This window comes from Uloborus diversus, chromosome 4, assembly GCF_026930045.1.
Source record: "Uloborus diversus isolate 005 chromosome 4, Udiv.v.3.1, whole genome shotgun sequence".
Classification (NCBI taxonomy): domain Eukaryota; kingdom Metazoa; phylum Arthropoda; class Arachnida; order Araneae; family Uloboridae; genus Uloborus; species Uloborus diversus.
The window spans coordinates 21789081-21800164 of record NC_072734.1 but is presented as its reverse complement, the minus strand read 5'-3'; the positions used below and the strand labels follow the sequence as shown (position 1 = coordinate 21800164).

The 11084-nt window shown below is 32.1% G+C and overlaps 1 protein-coding gene across 1 annotated transcript in view; it reads left to right on the top strand.

Annotated features, from left to right (window-relative positions):
* Nucleotides 1–8645: 8645 nt before the first annotated feature.
* Nucleotides 8646–11084, top strand: part of LOC129219937 (cell adhesion molecule Dscam2-like) — a 40056-nt gene continuing 37617 nt past the window's right edge. The window contains exon 1 of the mRNA XM_054854253.1: nucleotides 8646–8712. Within this exon, the coding sequence (XP_054710228.1) occupies nucleotides 8646–8712 (67 nt within the window). The remainder of the gene's footprint in view (nucleotides 8713–11084) is intronic.

Genomic DNA, 11084 nt, shown 5'->3' with positions numbered 1-11084 from the left:
GTTGTCCTACAAATTGCGTGGTACGTTTTGCCGATCCTCCAATGTAATTTGAAATTCATGCAACTGAAAATAGATTAATTCACTACATTTTGCTATTGGAGTTCAGTTATATTAGTACGCATGCGCACAATATTGTTTACTGTGTATTAGGTATTTCACGTTGGAGCCGACCACAACCGTGCTAAGTTATTTTATGTTGACCACGTGTTTATCGCTCTGAAATAATTTCAATTACTTTGTGAATTTCTGCAAAATAATGGAGTGTTTTTTTATGCAGTATATTGTGCGACAACCCTCGCTTTCGAGAGAAACGCGAAGAAATCAAGAAATTTTTTCAAAATATTTTCCTTTCTTGTCGAAATTTTCTATCAGCTCGAAAGCATCATAATCACAAATATTGTAATGTCGTACGACCGGAAAATTGGAATGACGACATAATCGGGTATCATTCCTCTTGCTATAAAGAATTTAGAGTGAAATCAAAATATTTATATTATGAAAGATAAATCGATTGACAATTTTTTCATTTTATTTTTAAAATATATGAAAAATAATTCATTAAGTAGAAATTTTCACGCAATTATGTAAAAAAAAAAAAAAAAAAGAAAACTGGAGTACTTTCATGATAAAATTATTGCTATTTCTTTTTTTAAACAATCATTTTAGTAAGTACATTATGCTTTTCATATTTTTCTAAAAAATTTGGAGTATAATGCATATAGTACAGTAAGATTAGGCCAAAAAATGGCCAAACCCAAACATCCAAAAAAAAAAAAAGTTGAAACCTGTTGCAAATTACTTCTTACCCTTCCAGCAAAACGGGGGTAAAAGGTCCCAGCACTTTGCACGCCGGGTTTTGGGGGAAAGAGGGGGACGAAAAATCCTATTTTTAAATAAAAATAATTTCTATTGCTTAAAAAAAAAGAAACTTAAAACTCGCAGAAACAACACTCTACAATAGTAAAATAATAAACTCTCCCAGAAAAACTTTCCAATTAACTGGAATGCACAGAGACAGAAGGGGGGGGGGGGGGGGGGGGGGGGGTCCATGGCGCAAATCGCGTCATTGGAAATTTTAAGGCAGTTTTTTCAAGGGGTATTTCTTTCTTTTTTGAGGTCTTTTATTTTGGATGGGTACTCCGTCACACTTAACGGGCGCGCCATCGCTTGGGGGAAGGGGGGGAGGACAATGAATTTGCATTCTAATGCAATCTAAATGAAGAAGATACTGATGAAGATGAGAGTGATACTAGCAGCGACGATGACGAATATTTGTCTGATGAGTCAGATGAAAATTATTATTATTATTATTTTTTTTTTTTGTGTAAAAAAAAAATTTGTTTATATAAGATAATAAGGTTGATTTATTTCAATAAATATATTTTCACGTTACGTTATGTTTCACAAAGGAAAACGAAAATAACAATTATTGTAGTACTAGGGACTATATACCTGTTTTCTCGTAGGACATTGTTTTATTTGGGCACAAAACACACTAATCTATTATCACGTGATATTTGTGTCCTACGGTTACTAAAAAAAAAAAAACACTCCAAAGTTGGTATTGACAACTTTGGAGTGTCGAACCAGAAAAAGCATACCACGCAATTTGTAGGACAATGTGTGTTTTAAATTATACAAATATTAACTAACTGACCAAAAAAATTCAGCTGGTTAGTAATTATATTTCATGTCTTCGTAAATAGTACATGTTGCAAAAGTGGGACATCTTTGATCAAATCATGCATTTTGTAGGACAATTTTTTTTCGGTTAATTTATATAATTATTATGAGAATAATAAAAATAAACCCAGTTAGTTATAAATATTTGATAACCGCCAAATCAACAATCTATGTCCTTAATACCCCTGTTAGCTATCACTTACAAATTTTTTGTACTGGCTAATGTTGGGCGTCTCGACAAAATGAAGCTACTAACGGAAAATTAGCTTGTTAGTAATGAATAACGAAAAAGGGCGAGGGATCCCGGTCTAGAACTTTTTTTAATAAGTTCTTATGAAGGGGGCACTTTTTACTTCTCGGGACCTCTCCCAAAAACTGTCTGTATCCGCCCCTGCCTTTTAATTACTGTTTTATTTTATTTTTACTGCTAATAATTAAAAAGTAGAAGTGCAGTTTAACCGAAGCGTCAAACATCGAAGCATCGGCTAAGTGATGACCGAAGCTTCGGCTGCTTCTTTTCTTGAATTTTTAGCCATGAATACTTGAATTCATAATAAATGCATGCAATATGATACTGTACTACAGATATTTTAATATGTATAGTGTCACAAAACATTTCCTGCTTACTGTCTTATTTTTAAACTAATTTCACTAAATCTTAACATTATACTTAATTTGAAATTTTTGAAGTCAAATTAAAATTGTTCTAGTTATGTACATGTATTTTTTCTTACTTTACTTATCTTTCAGAAAAAATTCTTTAAGTAAGAGAGTTAACGCATTTATTTTGGAACTAGCCCCGCTTAATCGAATATCGTCGGTTCCAAGAAATATTATTCGATAAAACGGGCTATTTGAATATGCGGGAAAATTTTATTTACCTTTCTAATTTGACAACCTTTTTCTTAAAACATTATACTAATAATAAATAGATCGCTGCACAAAGAAATGTTATTGCTAAAATGTTTTTGAAATAAGCTAAATTTAAGAGCAAAATAGTTCAACAATTAGTACAATACATTACAAGTACGTATGGAAATTATGAAAAGTAACCTACAGCTTGAGTTATGAAATCTTTGTTTTGGCACCTTTTTTCAGTACGTTTTTTTCTGAAAAATTCTATAAATTGCTTGTACTCAAGATCTTTTTGGGAACACTTTTCTGACTCCCTTTTTTTCCCTTCTCGTCTACCGTATCTTACATTTAATATTTATCAATTCCTCATCATCGCCTAAAGTGCGTATATTTATTTGCGTTATTTAATTTCATTATCGACTGCTTTTTTTTTTTTTTGTAATGACAAAGACAAAAGAAATTTTTAAAATTCTTTCACTGTTCTTTTAAAAACATTGAAAACTTTTCATGGAATATGGATGTTGTTTTTCACGCCTTCAACGACAATCAATGTTCTTGCTTAATTTCTTTCTAATTTATTCAAGATTTTTCCCAACAAAGTTATTTGCTAAAGCTGATTAATATTATTCGATTATCCGGGCATTTAGCGAGGATATTTAACATTGTGTCTATGTGGAAATATTCAGTTCCAGGATATTTTGTTCGTAAAAGCCGGGTATTTGCATATCCGTTACTCGATTAAGCGGAGCTGACGTATTTATTTTGGAAAAAAAAGAACAAGAAATCACAAATAACTATTTTCTTTAAAGTGATAAAACGTGGTTGTGCAAAGAATAGTCTCTTTCTTTATATTTTGCTTTATAAAATATAAATAATAAAAATTCATTTTCAATTAACTTTTTTTTGCTTAATTCGTAGGATGTTTTATAATCCAGGACTATTATTAATAATCTTGAACAATCTCTACAGGAAAATATTTTATGGAAGAAGCCGGAAAAAGTTTACCCCCCCCCCTTTTTTACTTAAAAGAAAAAAGTTCTCTTGAGACTGTTTTAAAAATGTTTTAAAAGATTATCCTTACCTCCCCTTATCCTTACAGCCAAATAATCTATTTTAAAATAAAAAAATGCTACACTTATTTACTTCGAATATAGAGGTTAAACTTATTTTTCTCCAAAGACGTTCAAGTTAAAAGTTGCAATTAATTTCTGGACAATTTCTGGTTTCAAGTGTTCAATATTTACAATCAATTTAATTAATTGTACTTATCTACTTTATTTAATTGTATGGCATAATTGCGTAAACTTAAAGCACACTATTTTGTATAATTACAATTGTAAAATGAAACTCACACCATAAATCTTTATTTATTTCAACATAAAATATCTGTTGAAGCGGCAGAATCACTTCTCATGATTCGGCCAGGACGATGCTGTGGTGAAATAGCCGAAACTTCGTACCATGTCTATTTATAGTAATAATTATTTTTCATTGTTTTTTGCCAACCGGAGTTAGTATGCAAGCATTATGACATAGAAAGTACGCTAAGAAATCGTCTTAAAGTTCTGTATCGTGTATCGGAAAATAATTTTAGCGAGAAAGACTACTGAAAGTTAAGGAAAAACGATCACATGAAAGCACCCTATTATTTACGGCTAGCTTCAAACTTACAAGGAACCTTCCAAGAATTTTCCGGAGAACCGGACGCTCTTTCGAAAGGAGTGCAACAATTTCGCGTGTTATCTTTCCCTTGGCGAATGCTTTCCGCGGGGATTTACAATTGTTTTCGTGACCAGTAATGGCGGACATACGGATTTGTATTGAACCTGCTTTTTAAGTTTCTTTCCTTGCACAAAGGAAGTTCCAGACAATAGTTACTCTGACAGCTCACCTGTCATCCTTATCAGCACGGGGAAGAATTTGGATGTAGCCATCGGGAACCCTGCCTTTAATTATCTACCGATCTAAAGTACTTTTCCGAACTTGAGCTGCTAAAAATGGAGCGAAAGATAGATGTCTTGAAATCATCAATGTCGCAGCACTTAAACATTTCTTCTGCATTACTAGAAACAAGTTTTGGAAAACATTAAATACAACAATGGGGTCGTTTCCAAATTTCTGAAAGAGTATGCTTAAAAACATAGTATCTGACGATTTTTTTAATAATTTCATTAAGTTTAATATTTTAATATTTTTAAAAAATTACTTAAATCGGTGCTCTTTCATCGTTTAACGCTTCTGCCGATGACATCACAAATGATAAAATGTCATTCAGTGTTGCCATTCACGGTCCAAAATATTTAATTCGCATCTTTACTCACGTGTATTGGCAGCGATATGGTTGATAGCAAGCGTAGAGCGCAATTGTAATTCTCTTCTTTATTATCATAACGTGGAAATGCGGTAGAAAGATGCGCCATAGTGCATCATTTGTGTCGTCATAAAAGATCACGCCTTGTTTGAAGAATCGGACATTTTAAAAAATGATTAAAAAATAACTGTTGGGAAAATTAAAGTATTTTCTGAGTCCATGTTATTTTTTTTTCTTATTCTATCAATATCAGTCACAAAAAGTGCTACTTTTGACTGAAGGAAACAACCTCATTCCCTTTCAGGCGCACTTTATACACTTCATTCGTTCAGCCTTATGAAACTTCGTTACATTAAGGTCACAACAACGATAGATACTAACAAGGAGGAGTTGACATTCTGCAAGAAATCATCGTCGTAACTAGAACACGTTTCTAATTTTACTTTTCAATCGTTCCCAATACTCCCACGTGATAACAAGAAGTTTTTTTTTTTTCTATTTTCGTCAATAATAATGATTTTAAAAACACAGATCTTTTCTATTGTTTGGAAACATGCTTATAGCTTTTTAATATAAATTTTGTTCTGCCTGGTGTCCCAGTTGATCAACAAAGTGCTCTCTTTTTTTTCTTTATTCACAATTATGTTCCACTTTTAGATTTTTTTTTCTTTCAATAACGGAAGGTAAAAAAATACGGTGTACTGTGGATTTGCTTCTTTTGAAATTAAATAGCAGTGACTGGGTAATTTAAGAGTGTTGTTTCGTAAAGCAACACTTTCGTTAGTATTTAGGACTGTTTGCCTGCATGAAATTTTCCCTCAGCTTTTTAAATACGCTCTATATTTCAGATATAAATCAGGAAGTTTCGTAGTACAGTAAACTCTCGATTATCCACGGAATAGGGTGTCACGGTAACCGCGGATAAGCAAAAACATCGGATAATCCAAATAATAGGTAAAAAACGATACTTGGTGTATACAATAGCTAAAAAATATTAATAACACTCACATATATATTTAAATTATAACTAAAACATTGCTATATTGCATCTACTAACATTGAATATAAAAAAATATACAGGGTGTTCCGTTTTAACCTGCAAGACCTTCATTTTCGCAACCGTTATTCCTAGATGTATACTTCCAATTGCAGAAATGTTCAAAATCAGATGCAGAGTTAACACATTGATCTGAAAGTTTGAAGCAACAATAAAAATGAGTCAAAAAAATACAAAATTTAACTTTTTATACGGGCTTTAGGTACCCTAACTAATATTTAAAGAAATAATCTTCATTGAAAGCTATTACTGACACAAAAAACTTGGCATTAGTGCGACCAAAACTCAAGGAGACATTCCATTTCAAAGTTTTAAGGGGCCATACAGAACATAAGATCTGGAACTTATCGCCCTTTTAGAAGAGTGACAGATTGTCGAAGTAAAAAAACAAAGAATATATACTTTTAATTGCTATTCTAAAACAACTGCAAATTTTATGCCGTGACACGCAAAAACACACTACAAAACCTCGAACAATTTGAAAAACAACGCTCTATGCACACACATAATTTTAAACACTTGTTAACCGCTATTTTTCCTCTCAAAAGGTGTTATTGACGGCCAGTGAAAAGTGGTGTATGTCATGAAACTCTACGTTTCATATCTCGGTGAACATTGGTCGTACTAATTTCAAACTTTTTGTGTTGGAATTACTTTTCAATGGAGATTATTTCCCTAACTATAAGTTAGGAGAGTTGTGGCCCGTATAAAAAGTTAAGTTTTGTGTTTTTTGACTTCAAACTTTCAATATCTTAACTCTGGTCTGATTTTTAACATTTTTGCAATTGGTATACATCCAGGACTAACGGTTGCGAAAATAAAGGTCTTGCAGGTTAAAACGGAACACCCTGTATGTAAAATCTAAAATCGAACAATAACACAATCATGAGTTGAAAAGAAAAAAATGTGAAAAGACACGTGGATAATCCTAACCGCCGATAATCCGACCGTCGATAATCCGAAGTTTACTGCAAAAATGCGACTAAAATTTATTCTTTTAAATTAGACAATGGAGAAGGAAATTAAATTTTTTTAAAATTAAATCTGAGGTTTCGGGCATATGCTTCCGTTTGGGAACATTAACATGTTACATGAAGTTCTTTGATGAAACTTCTAATGGATTATACTAAACGGAAGTTTTCTATATGATACAAATTTGTACCTATACAAAAATGTTTGATATAAATGATACAACCTAAAGTTCCCTTGTAAAGACAGATAGAGAGCAGTGAATTTAAAACCAAATCCTTATGGTCGTAAGAAATTTTTTTAACTCTTTAAAAGGAAAAAAATGTTTTCAAGGATTTCCTATAAAATTAAAGAGAAATTGTACTCAGCTTTTAGTTAATACATTTTACTTAGTTTCTCTTGATTTATTATAATTTTTTAAGGTTCCAAAGCCTAAAACATTCACAAAATTACCTAATTCAATCTCGTGGAAGAATATTTGAAAATATTCCGTTTAACGTTACTTCAATGTAAACTCTGAAAGATTTCTACACAGGATAGAATCTTTCCATCAGTTGAAACATTTTTGTGATGTATCTTAACCGAAATTGTTATTTTTTATTAGCACATTAACCTAATTTTTTCTGCTATTTACTCTCTGTCTCTCTCTCGCACACACACACACACACACACACACACACACACATATGCATAACTATGTTTTTTTCCCTTCAAGGCTTGAAATGCTCCTTGATTTTTTTAAAAGGGGTAAAACTGATTCTAAGGAAAGAAATAAACGAAAATAGTTTAGAATATAACAGTAACACTACCATTAAATACTAAATTTTCAAGGATTAAATGAAAGATGGCGGGAAAAAACAGGTGTATGCTATTTTGATTTTTAATTTTTAGAAGGTTGGATATTTTTTGAATTAAAAAAAGAAAAAAAACCCCTCAAATTTAATTTATTTTGTAAATTCAAAAACTACTTTTTTTCCATCCCAATTTTCCACAAAGCTAAATTTTCATTCAAAATACAAAGCTTTAAAATATGCTAAACTGAATTTTTGAGGTGTATTTCTAAATCAATGTGTTGTGAGGTATTTCTGAAAAAGTAAGCATAATATAACCTTTACTCAAATACGTTTCAAAAATATAGCTTTAAAATTTATTTATTTTATCATCTATTTAAGTTTGTTGGTTTCTCCCAATTTCCTTTTATTAGAAAAAAAAGAGAAAAAAATCATTTTTATTGAGCGGTTTCCCGGAGGCGTTTCTCTTTTGGCTGCTGCCCGTAGCTCGTTCGAGATTTAATTCCTCGAATCCGGGAAAACCCTTCCTGGTCGTCTGGGAGCTCCATCCCTGCACTCCAGACATACCAGGAGAAATAACCAAAATAGAAACCGCTCTCTAGCGCCGCGTAGCGTCGGGAAACGAAACAGAATCGTGCGAACGAGAGTATTCCCAGATTATTCTTTCCAATTAATCTGCATGTGAGACAGTTCGAAATTATTTGGAAATGATATCCGGTATGCAGTCTGTGTCTTTCTAGAGAAGGGACGAAAATTTTGGAAGGAAATTTGACCCAAGTGCACCGTGGAATTCCGATTCAAACGCAGGAGGCGGGCAAAAATGGCTTCTTTTTGCGTTATCGATCCGAAAGCGATGGCAGCCGGCTGAAAAGAGAACTTCGCACTGTCAACGAAATTGGATATCAAAGAGAAATAAACAAAACTGCAGCTAGGCAATAGCAAAATGGATTCATTTCTAAAATTTAGACTTACTTAGACAATGTTACCACACATTAGATTTTGTTCATGGATTATAATCAACCTCTTTGGATTTGTGTATGCTCAAGGTAAGTTTTGTTTGAATTTTAGGGTTAAGATAACTAAATATTAATTTCATATTCTTGGTTACTCATACATTATTTTTTTTAAATTAGTATACGTGCACAATTCATTGAAATCCATTCGGATGAAAAAAAACCCCATTCAATACAAAAATATTGCACTTTGTTTTTCAATTTTGTCTGTGCCCATCCAAATATTTTGCAGATTTGTCAGAACTGCTGATAGTGGCATTAAACCGAATTATTTAATTGTAAATATACATTTTTGAGTTTTTAATGAAATGGTCGATGAACTGCGTAAATAACTGGCTTTCTTTATTTCCAGAAACATTTAAAGTAAACAATAGAGGGCGCGTCAGTATTTGTGCGTGGAAATAATTATTGGACATCCTGAAATAACATAAATTATGTGGAAATTAAAATTCCTCTTACGCAAGAATGGTCATTCATTTTAAAATTGAAATTCTTCTCTTTTTCTTCCTTTTACAAAAAAGGAAGTATTGTATTCGCGAAAAAATTTTCACTCAAAAATCGGCTTTAATTTCCATTTTGCTCACCTCCGAATGAATGTTGAGTTTATTTTTCAACCCGACCACACGTGAATATATGCCTAGGAACGTACAGACACCCAAAATATCCATTTTGACGATCCTCGAGTTAATTACAACGAGTTTTCTCGTGACGTCTGTATGTACGTATGTATGTGCGTATGTGTGTATTTGTGTATGTATGTCGCATATAACTCAAGAACGGAATGTCCTAGAAAGTTGAAATTTGGTAATTGGACTCCTAGTTAGGTCTAGTCGTGCACCTACCTTTTTGCTTGCATTCGGATGCTCCAAAAGGGGGCCTTTTGCCCCTTTTTTGGGGAAAATCATTGTTAATTTCGATGTAAACTCAAGTGGTTTTATAATTTGGCGGACACTTGGCCAGTCTTTTGGTCGCCAAGGTTTTTCGCCAACTTGGCGACAAATTTGGCGATTTTTTAAAATTATTATTTTTTAAATTTGGTTTCAATTTGGCCACAGTTGGTGATATTTAGAGAGTAAACTATCGAGTCACATTAAAACTGCCAATAATGAGAAAATGACATTAAATTGGAGTAAAAGGAAGTCATGTGATGCACACATCAGCTCGTTTTTAGTTGATTTTTTGTATCTGTTGATATCACATGTACAAGCTAACTGGTGTTAAATGTTACTAAATTCAAAAGAAACCCTTACTATGAGAAATCGAATAATTTAATTTTAAATATACAAATGAAACTCAAATTAAAACGTAATATTTAATTGAAATATTGAATGATAAAACTCTTTTCATAATTTTGTTTTTCGCAACGAATATAAGTTATATATTTCTGAATTTCTGAAATTTTTGGTAAATTTCAGAATTTACAAAAATAGTACAAATTACACATTTAACTTAGTTTTAGTTACTGCACATTACTTAAGTCCTTTAATTACGTATTAACTTTGTTCAAATGCAGAACTGATTATACAGGATCCTGTATACTGATTAGTTTAAGATTAAAGTGTTTGTTGTATACTTTAAGTGTGTTTCATAAATAAGTTCAGATGACAAACAACTTTTCTTCCCTTTATTCATTGTAATTTCTTTTTCATCGCGATATTGAAATACAGTTCATACATTAGAAGTTTAAATTTTACAATTTTGATGTTTACACTTCGTTTGAATTGAAATGTTTTCGTTTAGTCTGAAAATATTGATTGCGTTTCAAGTTTATTTAGCGAACTACAATTTGTCAACAAAGACACAAGGAAATAAATGCATTTGTCAGTTTATCAGCTCTCAACATCCATGCATTGAAAGAAAGTGTTTGAATCTTGCATTGCTAAGTCAAAAGATGCTTTCATTGTTACTAATTTTAAAGGATTTTTTGTTAAAGAAATAATATTTAAAAAAAAACAAAACAAACAATACCTCATTATTTGAGATGCCTTGCTAGCATATTTTCCGTTCTTAAAATAAAGTTAAAATAATATTTAAAATAAATGAAAAATGCTCAAAGGTTTTTCTACGTAAGGGAGGGTGACCCGAAGCGGGTAGGTCGTCCAAAGCGGGTAGGCCTTCGTGTGCCCCCCTCCCTCATGGTGTGCGTATGTCGCACATGACATTCATATGTCGTGTTTACATGAACACCCTTGAGTTTTTATCTGTCCCAGCGAAGCAACAGTGAAGCATTATAGCGCAACCACGCTTAAAATAATAAAATGGTGCATTTCTAAAAAAAAAAAAAAAAGTCTTGTAACTTGGGATTAGTCGAAGACCAGCTTATTTTTTTATTGTCAATAGTATTACGTTATTCTGGCAACATCCACCTACAAACTACGATAGTCATTTCGTTTGTTTGTTTTTTT